The following is a 16,156-nucleotide window of genomic DNA, read 5'->3' as shown; positions in this document are numbered from 1 at the left end:
GTGAAAGTGACTTATTTCTCTTGTTTTAGCCAGATCCCTTGTCCAGTCGTCAAGGACTTCGCAAAGAACAAACGCACAGGCAGTAATGGCAAATAGCTAGATACATTATTAGCAATAGAGAACTTTTACAATATTTTCTTTAATTGTCACTTTAATTGTCTTGTTTGCTAACGACAATAATTTCGTGGTAATGCATATGGAATATAATGCCTTTTGTGAATACATCCGTTATTCAAGTTTTCGGCGCAAAGGAATTGTTAAAGTAAATACAATGTTCTACTTAAGGAAAGCTAAAGAATATCAAAGCTCAAAATTTTATACCTAATAAATTAAATCTGCATCTGAATTTGCCTCGCAGCAGATACTTTCAAATGTTGAATAAATTTGAAATACATAACACAGCAAATAAAAGAAGCGCAATCAATAAAAGTAAACGTTTTCCCTAATATTTACGAGCTTACAACGCGCGTGCACTTGACAACGATTATTTATGCCATTGATCATGTGACTGATCATTAGAAATTTATCATAAAAAGCGTTCGTAATATCGAACGGTCATATGGGAATCAGGGGAACTGTCGGACAGTTGAATCATGGTAAGAAACTTTTGTCTTTGATAATATTTTATCAATTTCGCTTTTATTAATTGTTTATATTACCCCGCTATGAAAGATATATTACATTGTTACTTGTTTATAATTAGCAAATATGTGAAAAATAAGGAGTAGTAGTTATTCCTAAGTAAGCTTTAAACTACATTTTGGCATATTTTAATGATTAATATAAATGTACATTGCGTTGGTTTTACAAATTATTTTAGATAGATGTGTTTATACATTTTTCTTTTTACATATGACATGTTTTCGGTTTACCTCTCCGCACATTTTCTCATAAAGACAAGCAGTTACCCCATTTACTTTTCAGCCAACAGACAGTACAAGATTTAATATTTTTATTTATGTCAAAATATATTTCAAAATGGTTAAAAACAAATAAGCTCCCAAGTCTTTACATAATAGAGAAGATAATAATATTGAAATGTTCAATATTTCATATTGTTCATAATACAAATAAAAGGGTGTCTAATGCAAAATTTGTAGTACAATATCAATCATCATCATTTTAAGCATTTTGATTGGTTAAACTAACAACTTGTTATCACTTTTGTTTCGATATGCATATTTCAGCGTTGAATCATGGTGGTACAGCCGTTAAATTTGAATAACTTTCTGAACGAAACGTATGTGTGAACACTAACACTTATTACCGGCTATTAATTTTATTTGGTAGTAGTAGATAATGTAGCTATATACCGCAAAGAAATGAAAGGAAACGCGAGCGGTATTGCAAGTCGAATTAAGTAATTGATTGCATCGGTACCGATTAAAATAATTTGAAACTAACAACACTTCCAGAAAGGCTTTGAAACTTGTCAAAAATTACAAATAAATGCTATAACGTTTTTATGGTTAAGAATGAAAACAATGGAATAGTTATTTTTCTGGCTTTTACCATGATGATTTCCATTTTCATACACAATTAATAAAAACGGTTGTAATATAGCTCCAGAATATGAGCCTTGTCTTAAAAATGTAGATACTTTAAAGGATATAATTATTTTACGGTTAACATTTCAGGCAGTCAGACTATATGTCTTAATCGTCGCATTAGCGTTCCTTCACTTGTCAAAAGCAGGTAAAACATTTCTACATGCTCTTGTCAAATTGCTCAAATTTACTAAGACTATATGTAAAGGACACAATTTTGCAGCTCCTACTGCAGAACAAAACTTAAACAACATGAAATGATTTTGTAGTAAACGCGTTTTACTCGACAATAAAAATGTCACTTAAATCAGTAATTGATTCCAAACTCTTCGGAATAACCTTTTAAATGTGTGTAGAATTAACACTTTAATCATAATATTCTATCAAATGAAAAATATTATACGAGGCATCAAAACCTCCACAAGGGGGTATACATTGTTCTTTTTGCCACGGTTTTCATTGGAATATTGCTGCTATTCTGCTATGTCTAGCTCTTCCGACCGGATGTAAAACCGGCACAACCGCATGTCCAGACAATTCCGCATGTGACGATGGCAACGACAAATGTGTATGTAACGATGGTTTCAAGCCGAACACAGATGCAGACGGATGCATTCCGAAAGGTAAGCATATTCTATTTTCAATGTTTAGCTGTAAACTTTTACATGCAAATGCTTCTATTTTCACATCGACGTAAGTAAAGATGACAATAATGAAATAACGTTTTCTGATCTCTCCAGTTTAAAAAAAACAGTCTCTGATAATTTAGCACGTTTTAGCCGGACTGTAACTTTTTCCATACTTTAAATCTGTTGTAACACTGTGGTGTGCTATGCAGAGTCAACTCTGTCAACTCAAAGGTAATTGCAATGTGGGATACAACGATGTGTAAATAAAAAGAAAATACATTATATATGTTATGATACTCATTTATTACCGCCGTAATTCGTTGATCCGTAATTTAATTGATAGTATTTACTATTACTGCTGTTTCTAACTCGATATGTGATACTACCTGTGTTTGTGATGATGCGTTCAAAGTATCGAGTGGAAGCTGCATAGCTAAAGATGTACCCTGAACTATTTTTCTCGTCTGTTTAATTCAGTGATTATTATATAAGTTGTAAGACTATACATTTGATTAATTGTTCACCTCCGGTATACAGACTAAATTTGCTAAGTTTAAAGACAATGTATGCCAATTTATAATGAAAGAATATCAAAAGCCAAGTTGCAAGCCGCATTACCAATTCGGATTAGTAAAGCAAATGGCGCTTTATTTACGTATCTTTATTTTGCGCCATTATATATTCAACAATCTCTATCGTATTGTGACGGCGTGTGTATGACCTTAACGCCCCAATCAATCTGCTCAATGATTATTCGACCTGGCGGGGCGGAGTTAATCTCTGACTTATGCAAATAATGGTAATCTCAAAAAACGAGCAAAATATGTAGAGCAATATAATTGTTTAATTTCGTAATCTTTCGGTAGCCAACGACTAAAATTCAATGCTACATTGGTTACAATGTATGGTAGTAGATGGCCACTGTTGCCGAATATACTACATATCCTGCCCAATAATGCAGTGGACCGTCGCGAAACCCCGCCCAGTCAGGTCGATTTAAATGCACAATACCAACTTGTGCTATGTTTACACTGTAGCACTTCTGTATTAGTAACCTTTGATAGTGTTGAACTCAATACAATCGACACTGTTTATTTTCCAATACAGGTGACTAATAACTACTTTGCAATATAGCCCTAGGAAAATTTTATGAGGGATTATCGTTGAACACCCCTGGACTTATTGGACTCAACTGCCACATTATCAAAGTTTATTAGTATTTTGTCGTTCCTTATCAATGTTTATATAGAATGAGCGTACTTTTTTCAGATCTCTTTTCAGTTCGGTTAGGTGTTATGTGCCCAAAATGTGTCAAAATAAATGTCATATTTTACTTTAAATATATATTCTTTTGTTAGGGATGTAGTACATGTAGTGTACACAAGAAGAACTCAAAATCTTTATACATGTGCGTTGTGTATTTTCTTTCAGCGGTTTATCTCATGTTGGGAAACTGTTGATAAAGTCGTACATGTTTATGATGGGCGGTCAAAAACATTTAGCAGAACTCATAAGAAATATGTATAATCAAGAGAGAAAAAAAACTTTCATATGCAAAGAACAAAAATCGATGAGTTTTGAGAACAGTCTATCTTTCTGAGTAACTACAGTTACGTTACATAATATATTCCGAAGCAACGTTTACACTTTACCATGAGAGTACAAGCAACATGAATAAGTGTTCATCATATATATATATATATATATATATATATTCCATCTTGTGCCGAGTCTTTTCATTGTCAAGTATATATATCTTTTCTTTCTTTGTAGCTCAACCAGAGTGAATATAGATATCCAGCAATGATATTATTTTTATGCCCCCGAAGGTGGGCATATATAAATCGCACTGTCTGTCCGGGCGTGCGTGCGTGCGTGCGTGCGTGCGTCAGTGCGTCCGTGTAAATTCTTGTCCGGGCTGTAACTCTCGCATCCATAAAGGGATTTTAAAATAACTTGGCATAAATGTTCATCATAATAAGACGACGTGTCATGCTGAAGACCCAGACCCCTAGCTCCAAGGTCAAGATCAGTCTTAGAGGTCAAAGGTTAACAGCATCTGTTTTGTGTCCGGTCCATAACTCTGCCATCAATGAAGGGATTTTGAAATAACTTGGCATAAATATTAACCATAATAAAACAATATGTCATGCGTAAGACCCAGACCCCTAGCTCCAAGGTCAATGTCACACTTAGAAGTCAAAGGTTAACAGGTGGCCGGCTCATAACTCTGCTATTCATCCAGAGATTTTGAAATTACTTGGCATAAATGTTCACCATAATAAGACAACGTGTCACGCGCAAGATCCAGACCCCTAGCTCTAGGTCAAGGTCACACTTAGAAGTCAAAGGTTAACATGATCTTTTTCTTGTCTTGTCCATAACTCTGCAATCTATCAAGGGATTTGAAAATAATTTGACACAAATGTTGACCATATTGGGAAGGTGTGTCACGCTTATAACCCGGTCTCTCGGGGCAAAATGATTCATTCCTAAACTATGTTAGCATTTTTTGCGCAGACAACTGTAGTATTCATGGGCACGCTTCGGCGGCATTTATCACTGATAGTGACAGCTCTTGTTCAAAGGTTAGGTAGAAGGGAAACTTGAGTTACTGTTCATTCGGAAACGATGCTATTTTCATTATTTTTACTTTGTTTGACATCTCATTTATTGCTTTTTTTTAAATTGCTTTTCCGATTTGGTTTAGTTTATGATACTGCCAAAAAGCTAGCTGATAAGATATGTTTTGTAGTTCCTGCATACAGAGCGTATTAATACATGTTTTTCAATGAATTATCGAAATGTAAGGGGGAAATATATCTAATATTTTCACAGTAAAAATATCAAATATATTTTGCACTGGTAAGAAATTATAAAACTGGTAAATATAGTCAAAACATGAAATAAAAAAAAATGTGTTTGTATTATATGTAAGTTCAAAATATCTTTCACTCATGAACACTATGTTTTACATTTTAACTTGTAGCTAAGTCTCTTTTGAAAATGTTCATTCGTGAAATACATTTCAATTTTAAACTAAAACAAGCAAACATCCTGTGAATATTCCTGCACAGTTACAACTGTTCCTGTCGCTAGACATCAGAAAAAGGCTTCTTTGTCTCTAAGCCTTATCCATATTTATCTACTATATCTTAAAGTTACGTCATTATTGCATCGGAAAGATGGATACCATGTTACCATAGATACTGTTCTCAGTAAGGTGTTTAACACACTTTATCTTCTTAATATCTTCCAAGGATATACATGGTATGTTGCTTGATAACAAATTTGAAAAATGAAATTTAGAAAGCCAAAGACAGTTTTTCTTGGAACAGTTTTTCTGTCTGACCTTTCCTTTGTGTTCAAAAAAAAATTATATAATATATTGCATTTTATTTAAAAACACAATGGTAATTTTAAGTAATCCATTGTCTTTTGCTTGTTGTTGATATTTTGACATCATCACATTATGTGTTTTGATACCTAAGACTTTTGAAACATTTCGATGATATACAGAGTTGTGTGCAGATGTTGGGTGAACATCTCTAAACTGTTTAAACCAGATTAATATCCACCTTCTATGAAGTAATATAGACTAGCAATATTGAACGCATTGTAGTGTGTACATTAAAATTGTTTATTATACACACATATTATCGCCATAATATATTGTTCCGTAATTGAATTTACATTAATACTCTTCACTTACCTAGCTGCATATTTCATAACGAAAATTTTATTTTACTTTTACATAGTACTTGGTGATGTGTGTCAAGCAACCTCTGACTGTGCAGATGTTTCCAACTCGAAATGTGATACTACCTGTGTTTGTGATGACGCGTTCAAAGTATCGGGTGGAAGCTGCATAGCTAAAGGTTTTTTATTATACACACATATTATCGCCATAATATATTGTTCCGTAATTGAATTTGCATTAATACTCTTCACTTACCTAGCTGCATATTTCATAACGAAAATTTTATTTTACTTTTACATAGTACTTGGTGATGTGTGTCAAGCAATCTCCGACTGTGCAGATGTTTCTAACTCGAAATGTGATACTACCTGTGTTTGTGATGACGCGTTCAAAGTATCGGGTGGAAGCTGCATAGCTAAAGGTAAATTTTAAGCTGTACTAGTACCTGTGATATTTTACCTCGTCTATTTAAATTCAGCGATTAATTCATAAGTTGTAAGAGTATAGATTTGTATGGCACACCGTAGCTGCCTTATACTTACACTTTTTAAACAGTGATGTAGTCATGTTAGATCGTGATGTGCGTTTCACATTTCGTTATATACAATTACAATGTCGTGTAGTAGGTAAGTCATTTCGTCATCTGTGAATAAAAAGAATATACATTATATATTGTATTATATTAATTTACTGTAGTTATTGCTCCGTAATTGAACTAATATTATTTACACTTCACTTACTAAACTACATATTTCATAACGAAAATTTTATTTTACTTGTAGTACTTGGTGATCAGTGTCAAGCAACCTCCGACTGTGCAGCTGTTTCTAACTCGAAATGTGATACTACCTGTGTTTGTGATGATGCGTTCAAAGTGTCGGGTGGAAGCTGCATAGCTAAAGGTAAATTTTAAAGCTGTACTTGTACCCGTGATATTTTTCCTTGTCCTTAAATTCAGCGGTTAATTCATAAGTTGTAAGACAATAGATTTGTATGACACGCCATAGCTGCCTTCTACTTATATACAATTACAATGCCGTGCAGTAGGTAAGTCATTTCGTCATCTGTGAATAAAAAGAATATACATTATATATTGTATTATATTAATTTACTGTAATTATTGCTCCGTAATTGAATTAATATTATTTACACTTCACTTACTAAACTACATATTTCATAACGAAAATTTTATTTTACTTGTAGTACTTGGTGATCAGTGTCAAGCAACCTCCGACTGTGCAGCTGTTTCTAACTCGAAATGTGATACTACCTGTGTTTGTGATGATGCGTTCAAAGTATCGGGTGGAAGCTGCATAGCTAAAGGTAAATTTTAAAGTTGTACTTTTACCCGTAATATTTTTCCTCGTCTTTTTAAATTCAGCGGTTAATTCATAAGTTGTAAGACAATAGATTTGTATGGCACGCCATAGCTGCCTTCTACTTCCGTAATTATTGATCCGTAATTGAATTAATATTATTTACACTTCACTTACTAAACTACATATTTCATAACGAAAATTTTATTTTACTTGTAGTACTTGGTGATCAGTGTCAAGCAACCTCCGACTGTGCAGCTGTTTCTAACTCGAAATGTGATACTACCTGTGATTGTGATGACGCGTTCAAAGTATCGGGTGGAAGCTGCATAGCTAAAGGTAAATTTCAAAGCTGTACTTGTACCCGTGATATTTTTCAGACTGAATGTCTTTCAGATAGCTAGGTAGATCGTTCCACCATTTGGGACCAACGACGTTCATAGATCTGTCAGCTAATTTTGTTCGCCGTCTAGGGATGTTAAAGTTAGTGTCACTCTGTGAGCGTAGTCTGTACCGTTGTCGAGTAGGTACAAACATTTCCCTCAGATATACTGGAGCTGTACCATTGATGACACGGAAGACTTTTACTAGGACTTTGAACATGACTCTAGCCTTAACTGGAAGCCAGTGTAATTTTTTCAGAAGTTCAGCACTTGGCTGTTCGTAGGAAGCATTCATGATTACTCTAGCGGCATGATTTTGGACTCGCTGTAGTTTGTTGATTTGGTAGGCTGGAATTTCGGTATATAAACTGTTGCAGAAGTCAATGTGAGAATGAATCAATCCATGCACTAATGATTCAGTTGACTTTTGTGTGAGATGTTTCCGTATAGCCCTAAGGCTTCGTAACTGCATGTGAGCTATCTGACACTTCTTTTGGATATGATGGTCAAAGTTGAGTGTATTGGTCATAGTTACACTCAGGTCTCTGACATGATCGACACATTTTACGTTACACCCACCAACGTTTACGCTTGTGATGTTCAATTTCGCTAACTGTTGTCTGGTTCCATACATAATTATTTCAATTTTAGACTGATTCATTTTAAGTTTAAAGGTTGTCATCCATTTTTGATTTTATTGAGACGACTGTCGTGTTATTGAAGAACAGTTGTCTCATTTTGAGAATTTACCGCTTGAATTTTTAACGCAATCTTGTGATCATCCGCGTATCCATAGAGATCGGCTAGATATTTCTGCACCACTCGGTTGAGAGCCGATATATACAGGGTAAAGATCACCGGTCCGGCACAAGAACCTTGCGGGACACCAAACTACAGTGGCTCCGTGTCAGATGCTGACTGTTAGACTAAAACTTTCATTGTTCTGTTCGTCAGATAAGATTCTATCCATTTCAAGGGAGTGCTATGTATACCAAATTCATCTTGAAGGATTTGAATCAGTATCGGGATATCGATGGTATCGAACGCTGTACTCAAGGCGATCATAACCACGATTGTTACTTGATATTTATCTATGGTTTCCAAAAGATCATTTTATATTTTGACCATTGCTGTTTCCACCCCATGATATTTTCTGTAGGCACTTTGGTAAGCTGGGAGGAGATTGTTAGCTTCAATATGCTTATTAATTTGGTTTAGTGCAGCTTTTTCAAGAATTTTGGAGAGTAATATTAAATTTGACACCGGGCGATAGTTTTGCAGTTCAAGTGGGAGACCTTTCTTCTTCAACAAAGGTTTTATAACAGCACTTTTCCATTCCTCAGGGAACACACCAGATATTAGTGATCAATTTACAATGTTGTAGATTTTGATGCATATACAAGTTTCAAAATATCGTTTTCGGAAAGTGGATTGTACGCAGTAAATGTATTCATAATAACAGGTGGATTCGAGAAGTAAGAATTACCATTGCTGGGTGTTTCAATTGGTATATTGTCAAGATCATTTCTCAACTTGATTATTTTATCGGCAAAGTATCGTAGGAAGTCATTTGCCAAAGATACTGCACTTGTGTGTAATGGGAGCGGATTGTACTTCGACCTTCCCAGTAAATCTGATGTAACAGCATATAGCTTTTTGATGTTTCCTTCTGCTTCTCCAGTCTTGTTCTGGTAGTACTCATCCTTGGCCCTAGAAAGTTCAACATTATATATGTTTCTAAAACCACTATATACTTTCTTTGACAGGTCAGGTTTGTCATTCAAAAAGATTTTCTCTATTGAATGTTTGTACTGTTTCAGCTGTTTTAGGTATCCTGAGTACCAAGGAACTGTCGGTCTACAGAGAATAGTTCTTTCCTTTAGAGGTGCATATTTCTAAACAATGGCTGACGTGATTCTAGTGAACTCAGACACAAGATCATTGACATTGGACGAGTTCACTACAATGTTGTTTAAATGTCCGAATTCTGCTTGTAATTTTTCACTGGATTTGATTTCTTTCCTGGTCAAGGGAGGATGACACTGTTCATTGTGTTCAATGTTACAACTAACAAAGCAGTGATCAGATATGTAATAGTCTGACAAAGGTTCTGAGACATTCACACGTTTGTCTTCAAGCTTTGTAATCATCAGGTCAAGAATATGACCACCAGAATGAATTGGAGCATTGACATGTTGAATCAGTCCAAAAGATTTCAAACACTGCTGGAATTGTTTGGTGTAGCAGTCTGTCTTATTATCCATGTGGATGTTAACAGCACCAGAGACTCGGATCTGGTCGTTATTTGTTCGAGACACTCAGTGAATCCTGTCATACACATAGCCTGAGTCACTGGGTGTCTCTCTGAATACGGTGGTCTATATATCCCAAAGATGTAGAGGATGAATGACTGACTACATACTTTCCATTCAGCACATTCAAAGGACCGAAATTTTCCTGCTGGGCATGTTGACACTTTGAGATTGTTTCTGTATAATAGGGCAAGTCCTCCATCTTTACGGTCGGGTCTCGGGACATTATCAAAGCAGTAGCCATCCTGAGACAATTCCCCCCTGACCACGTCATCACCAAATACTTTTATAGCAGTTTAACACAGCTGTTTGGAATAAAGTCATTCATATGTGTAAAAACTCTCATTTAAATGCAAGTTGCTGTAACTCTTCGAAAAGTATCCTTTCGTGAACGGGTATATCTCTGCAGGATAGGATTTTGTATAACCACAAATACTTATATCACTTTTATTAATCAATTTTGTGTAACAATGCATGTAGTATGTATTCTTGGGTTGAATTTAAAATTAAAAGGTTTTTATCATAAATCATTCTATCTTAATATGATAATTTTACAAAAAAGTATTGCCAAGTACAAACGTAGATGCCATATTAACGTCATTTCCCATGTCGTTGCCTGTCCTGTGGCTGTATTGATAAACACATTGATTCATCTGCCATTCTCTCTACAGTTGTGTTAAATAAAAGTTTGAGTTTTAAAAAACAACTTTCGTACGTTTGCTTGATAATGATTCCTTTTACTGCAAACTGTGTTTTATTGCGAAATTAATACACCACATAAGACACTACGAATCACTTTTTAAAGTTTTTTATACTGATGCTAAACAAACATTGCTTTCTCATTTTCAAAGAAAAATAACACAGCGGTGCAAATAAATGTGAATATTAACATTTTTTTTAAAAAGTGTCTATAATTGCTAAAACCAGCATTTTCTAAGTAAAAAACTCTAGTGTTCGCTGAACAAAGGGCAAAACAGCGAAGTTGCGAGCATAATACAACAATTACTCAAAAAGTCCCAAATAATTATTTACCCTTAAAGATATCCAATGTCCATCTTTCACTAAAATATTTTTGTTTTAGATATTTATTTCAAATGTACAAAATCCTCATTTAATGTATTAAACTTTACTAAATATATAAATTAATTTTGCATATAGAACTATATTCATAATTGAATGCCATGTAGTAACAGTTGTTTGTTAAGAAAAAAGGGTTTTTTGGGGTAGACTGAAAGTACACATTTATACTGTTTTTATCTTAACATGTATACAGTGTGTATTATTTTCAGCCTAATGTATAATACTATTAAAATACATAAACTTGTTATTTTTATGTTTACATAAGATATATGAAAAGGATTTTCATGCTTTTAAATATGAAATTTGGATCTAATACACCTTGAAGTACATTTTTGTGTAGTACCAAATCTAGGAAGCGATCGGGTAATTTTTATCAAGGTGGTCAGTATCTATACCTACGGCATACTTTTCATGGTATGAGCTAATACTTTAGGACTAAACATATATCAAAGTACATGCAATTATTGGTAAAGGCATACTATACTGAAGTCTAGTGTGTGACTTTCAAACGTGTCAACTGAAAATCTGTTTAGTTTGCAAACCCTTGTTCCGAAGGTTTAGACACCAGATTGAAAGCGTGCATATTCTTCTATTTGTGTAAATTCGGGTATCGGAGGTAGCAATTAAATGTAAGGAAAAGAAAAAAAATATCTAAATTAAGAGCGGTATGCTCGTGGCTTTGATTTCTAAAAATATGAAATTCCGGTATATTCAATATGCATGTTTGATTTCTATTGGTTGATCTTAAGTAAAGTAATTTCAGCAGTTATAATGATAAGTCCAAAAATTTCGATGCCTATCTGTCATTTACTATCAGTATTTTAGCTATACAACATATCAAATAAGGAATCTACATTGTTATTTGGTCGAACCAGGCTTGCCTACAGACTAAGGCCACAGATATTTTTACGATCTGCTCTCTTAAGACACTGCATGATATTGCCATTTTGCCAGCACCGTAAACAGAAAAGGCGAGCGTACATCAATACTTACAAGTCATTCAATATATGGTTTAAAGAAAATTCATTGTTTCGTAAAGTAATAACGTTTACTTGAGCATGTTTACTTGAGCATGCTGTGGATTTTGAAAATTTAATGCACATGGTCACTGTGTATACCCCTTAAACAGCTGTTAAGAAAACAGCTATTCGTTTCTCAAAATTGAGTTATATTGATGACCCAAATGGTACGTAGAATTAGGGCAAGTCAGCACATGCTATCCTGTATCTACGAGACGCTAAATGTTAGTGAGAGATCCAACAGCAAATGGAATCAAATCAAATTTACAGTTTTTAAAATTTCTATAGCACCAAATGGCTTCTATTTCCAATGAAAATGCTTGAAAGATGCTTGAGTCAAAGTTACTTCTAAATTAATAGCAACTATTGTATTTTATAGATCCAAACTGACGCTAATCCAGATGAAGCTAATTCAGCCTGCAATAACTCAAAATGTAAACGATAGGCCATCACATCACATTTTACATCACCAAAAAAATACAAGTTGAATCTAACTTATTGGCTGTGGTGATATATTTGAGTTAAAATGTTATCACAAATATTGTTACCATTTCAAATTCAAAGGCAAATGGTGAAAAAGTTTATTCTAGATTCATGGCGTAGACTTAAAGAGTATATAAGAATGGATTCTCTACACTTATCGGAATTTAAGTTGCTTGAATAAACGTACAATCAATTGATACACAACAAATATGAAAATTATTTTCAGCTGTGAACGAAATTCCATGCACAGCCGAAGGAGGTGGATGTGAAAATATTGACAATGCTCTGTGTGATGCGGATACTGAAAAATGTCAGTGCAGTCCAAATTCCGTGATGAACGTTGCCACTTGTGAACCGAACACTGGTAATTATATATATTAAATTAAAAGATATTGGTTTTCTGGTATCAGTCTGTGAATTATTCATAACATTGTATTTTTTGATTGTCTTCAATTACTTCTGGTCTAGTTATATCAATTATATTCCATAAGCAGTTACCTTTAAAATCATTCTTAGTTATAATATAATTACTACCATTTTGATTGTATGTAGAATGATATTGTGACCGACATGTAGTTCCTGTTTTTCTAAGTTCTTAGCCAAAATCTACAATGTTATTTGAAATGTTACATGGCCATATGATATCATATTAAGGCCGAGAAATAACATGCGTCCTTTGCGCAGCTATCTTTATGCTCGGTTTAACGTCGAACAGGCACAATGATAGTTTCAAGCTTTTGGTGGTGGAGGACAATCCCTGGTGCCCTACTGAGTATTATTTCGGACACAGGCGGGCACTTGGATAAAACACCGATCTTTTGTGGACCTATACTTGACATTTTGGTAGCTTTTTAAAGGAGACATTCTGCATTTACAGAAATGTAAACAGACCATATTGTTCCTTCTCTTGAGAAGGAACAATTACGGTTGACATTTCACACTTGACTGAGCAGGTAATGGATACAAAGATACTGTCAAAGGCATCCAATTACCAGTAGGGCGCCGCCATCTTGGACTCATGCATATTCATTACGGATAGCCTCTATGCCAGTGTGTGCTTATGCGTCTGTATGTCAATCAATTGTGAAATGCAAGCTATTAACAGCAGGCCGACAAGGAACAATAATTCGAATAGGGTATTAACCCGTGCATTGAATATTTGATAATGTATATTAGAGATTAATATAATCAATATGCTTGATCTAAAAATAGATTCCCGCTAAATGATCAAGTAATGAAATAGTCGCTGGTCACATGATGTGTGTTATCTTCATATATATTTATGTAATTTGCAAATGCTTTCTTTCGTTTATGTTTTATCTGCCAAGATCTTTTTCCTACGTTTCAAAAATGCATATGTGTAAATGTTTGGTGCCTATATAATGTATGCAGGTGCTTGTGTGTGTTGATCACGTGACAAAAAATCCGGGATGGCTATACTTTAATATTGCGGACTAAACATCTGCAACATGATGCTAAAGTCAGATTTTCTTAAAAGACATAATATTGCGTATGCGCTAGAAGGAAATCTTGATACTCATGTGTTCATACCCACATTTTAGCTGTCAGTTTCAAAGATAGTCCATAGTGTTGACCTGTCAGACAAAAAAATATCTTAGAAGATACATGACCCCTACGTTTCATGGCGTTTTCAGGTGGTTTATAGGTCATTTAAGAACATAAGGCTAGTAATTCTTTTAAAAAATGGCCTGGCTATGTGTTACAGCTCTCAGAAGATTTGATAATTTAGTTTAAATTAATTTTATATAGAACATATAGCAAATTCATTTACTACTGTACAGCCTTCATAAACATATAACCATAGACCAAATTAGAAAAATTTTGTTCGTTGAACTATTGTTTATTTTACAACACTTCAATTGTTTCAGCTGCATATATAAGAGTAGGAGCTACGACACTAGTATTGTCTGTTTTTGCAGTAAATTGGACGATGTTCAGATAAACATGACTGTGAGTACTTTTAATTGTAAAAAATGATAGTTAAGGTGATACTATTTTCTGACAAAAAGAAATATTTTAAGTGGATTTACAGTAAAATGTTTGTATAATGGTATTCCTTTAATAATATAGCCCGCTCGGTTAATTCAATAGGCAGAGCACAATCGCGAGATGACGAGTTCGATTAGATCCAAGGGTGATGTGTATGTTCTCCGTGACGATTTGACAGAAAGCAATATTTCTGAAATAAACTATATCCTCCACAAAATATTTTTATGGGGATTTGTCTATTACTTGTGGAGACAAGTAAGTTCTGGTACAGAATCAAGATACACTTCGCTTAAGTGCATATAAGAAGCTGACAGACTTCTTTCGCTTTCATACCACTACTTGTTAGAGGTTCGACTTTTTAGTTGTCGGAGCTGTAGCAGTATCCGTGAGGTTTTGTTTCTTACCCCGGTCCAAATCATTACCAGAAAACGTTGTGTACACAAAACGTTTAGAAGGGTTGCAAAATCTGTATCTGTCAGTCTGTGTAAAAATAGTTTCTATCATATTATCTATTTTCAGGGTGTGTTATTGAAGAAAATCAACGATAAATAGTGTGGTTTAGTTTGTGTGTGCAAGAGACATTATGGAATAATCAGCTGCTCCTGTAATTCTATCTACTCTACTTGAAAACTACTGACGTGTTTATATACCATGAAATCATCACTTCAAAGACTCATATAATTATTCTAAACGTTACTTCATGTCATATTTAAAAGTGCGTACTTTATGTTAATTATTTAGGTCGACTGTGAAACAAGTTCTACAATTCACATGTATTACTCTCCACACGTAATTCCTCGTGGTGTACATTGTCATGGAGGTATGATGTTAAAATGATTATGTAGAACGGCTTAGTTCTACTTTTTCATGATAGATTTGGTTTTTATAGTTCAGTCTAAGTCGTACATAGTAAAAGTTCCTGTGCAAAATATTAGGTAGATTTAGTTAATAAAAAACATTCAAGGCTCTTTTAATGTGTTCAGTTTACACAAATATTCTTACTTACAGATTATTAGATTTGGATCAAGAAATATGTATTATTTCTACAGCGGAAATGAACTTTTAACGCGACTAATAATTGAAACTGATGTCACGAATGACGTCACAATCCAGATATGAAATTTGGGTATAATTATAGAAACGTTTAGAAATGATCATCCAATAGTCTACACAAATTTTAGAATTTTCTACGAAGGAACATACTGAAAATACGCATTTCTTTCAACATCATATTTCAAATATCATACCAAAATTACTACAGTGTTGAACACTGTCATCGAACAAGTTTATTCCCTTTTCTCGTCTCAACATTTAAAAGTGTCGCGGAAATGTCAAACGAATTGTATTATAAACAAGGAAAACATATGATAAAGACAAATTAAAGCGACTGTCCTATGATTTTTAAAACAATATTAAAGAGACATTAAAAGTATGTAAAGAATATATGTATTCTATTACATGTTATTCTTCTTACTCACGTTTGGTGTTTGTGTTTAATAAATTTGACAACTGTTTAGTTCTTAAATGAGAAAATGAATTTCCCATATGAATATATTTCGACATAATGGCTGCCATTCTACGTCTGATTTATGTCAAAGGACGTAGCCGGATGGCTTAATGCTGAAATAGGTAACTAGCCGGTAAAGAGTACTATCCAGATACTTGGTCAGAATTTAT

General features: G+C 34.0%; 1 protein-coding gene across 1 annotated transcript; it reads left to right on the top strand.

The window, feature by feature from the left end:
* The first annotated feature begins 6,909 nt into the window (after positions 1 to 6,909).
* On the top strand, positions 6,910 to 15,861 carry LOC128550018 (uncharacterized). The gene is made up of 6 exons (XM_053527855.1): positions 6,910 to 6,919; positions 7,080 to 7,199; positions 7,412 to 7,531; positions 12,696 to 12,833; positions 14,359 to 14,440; positions 14,999 to 15,861. The coding sequence occupies exons 1-5, from the start codon at positions 6,910 to 6,912 to the stop codon at positions 14,430 to 14,432; spliced, it is 462 nt and encodes a 153-aa protein (XP_053383830.1). The 3' UTR covers positions 14,433 to 14,440; positions 14,999 to 15,861.
* The last annotated feature ends 295 nt before the right edge of the window (positions 15,862 to 16,156 follow it).

The sequence above is a fragment of the Mercenaria mercenaria genome, chromosome 17, assembly GCF_021730395.1.
Source record: "Mercenaria mercenaria strain notata chromosome 17, MADL_Memer_1, whole genome shotgun sequence".
Taxonomy (NCBI): domain Eukaryota; kingdom Metazoa; phylum Mollusca; class Bivalvia; order Venerida; family Veneridae; genus Mercenaria; species Mercenaria mercenaria.
The sequence above is the reverse complement of the archived record's forward strand: the minus strand, read 5'-3'. Positions and strand labels throughout refer to the sequence as shown.

Excerpts from the sequence above, each read along its gene's own strand:
- LOC128550018 (XM_053527855.1), top strand. Across the intron at positions 7,200-7,411 it reads TGGAAGCTGCATAGCTAAAG|TACTTGGTGATCAGTGTCAA; the intron begins GTAAATTTTAAA and ends TTTTACTTGTAG. Across the intron at positions 7,532-12,695 it reads TGGAAGCTGCATAGCTAAAG|CTGTGAACGAAATTCCATGC; the intron begins GTAAATTTCAAA and ends AATTATTTTCAG.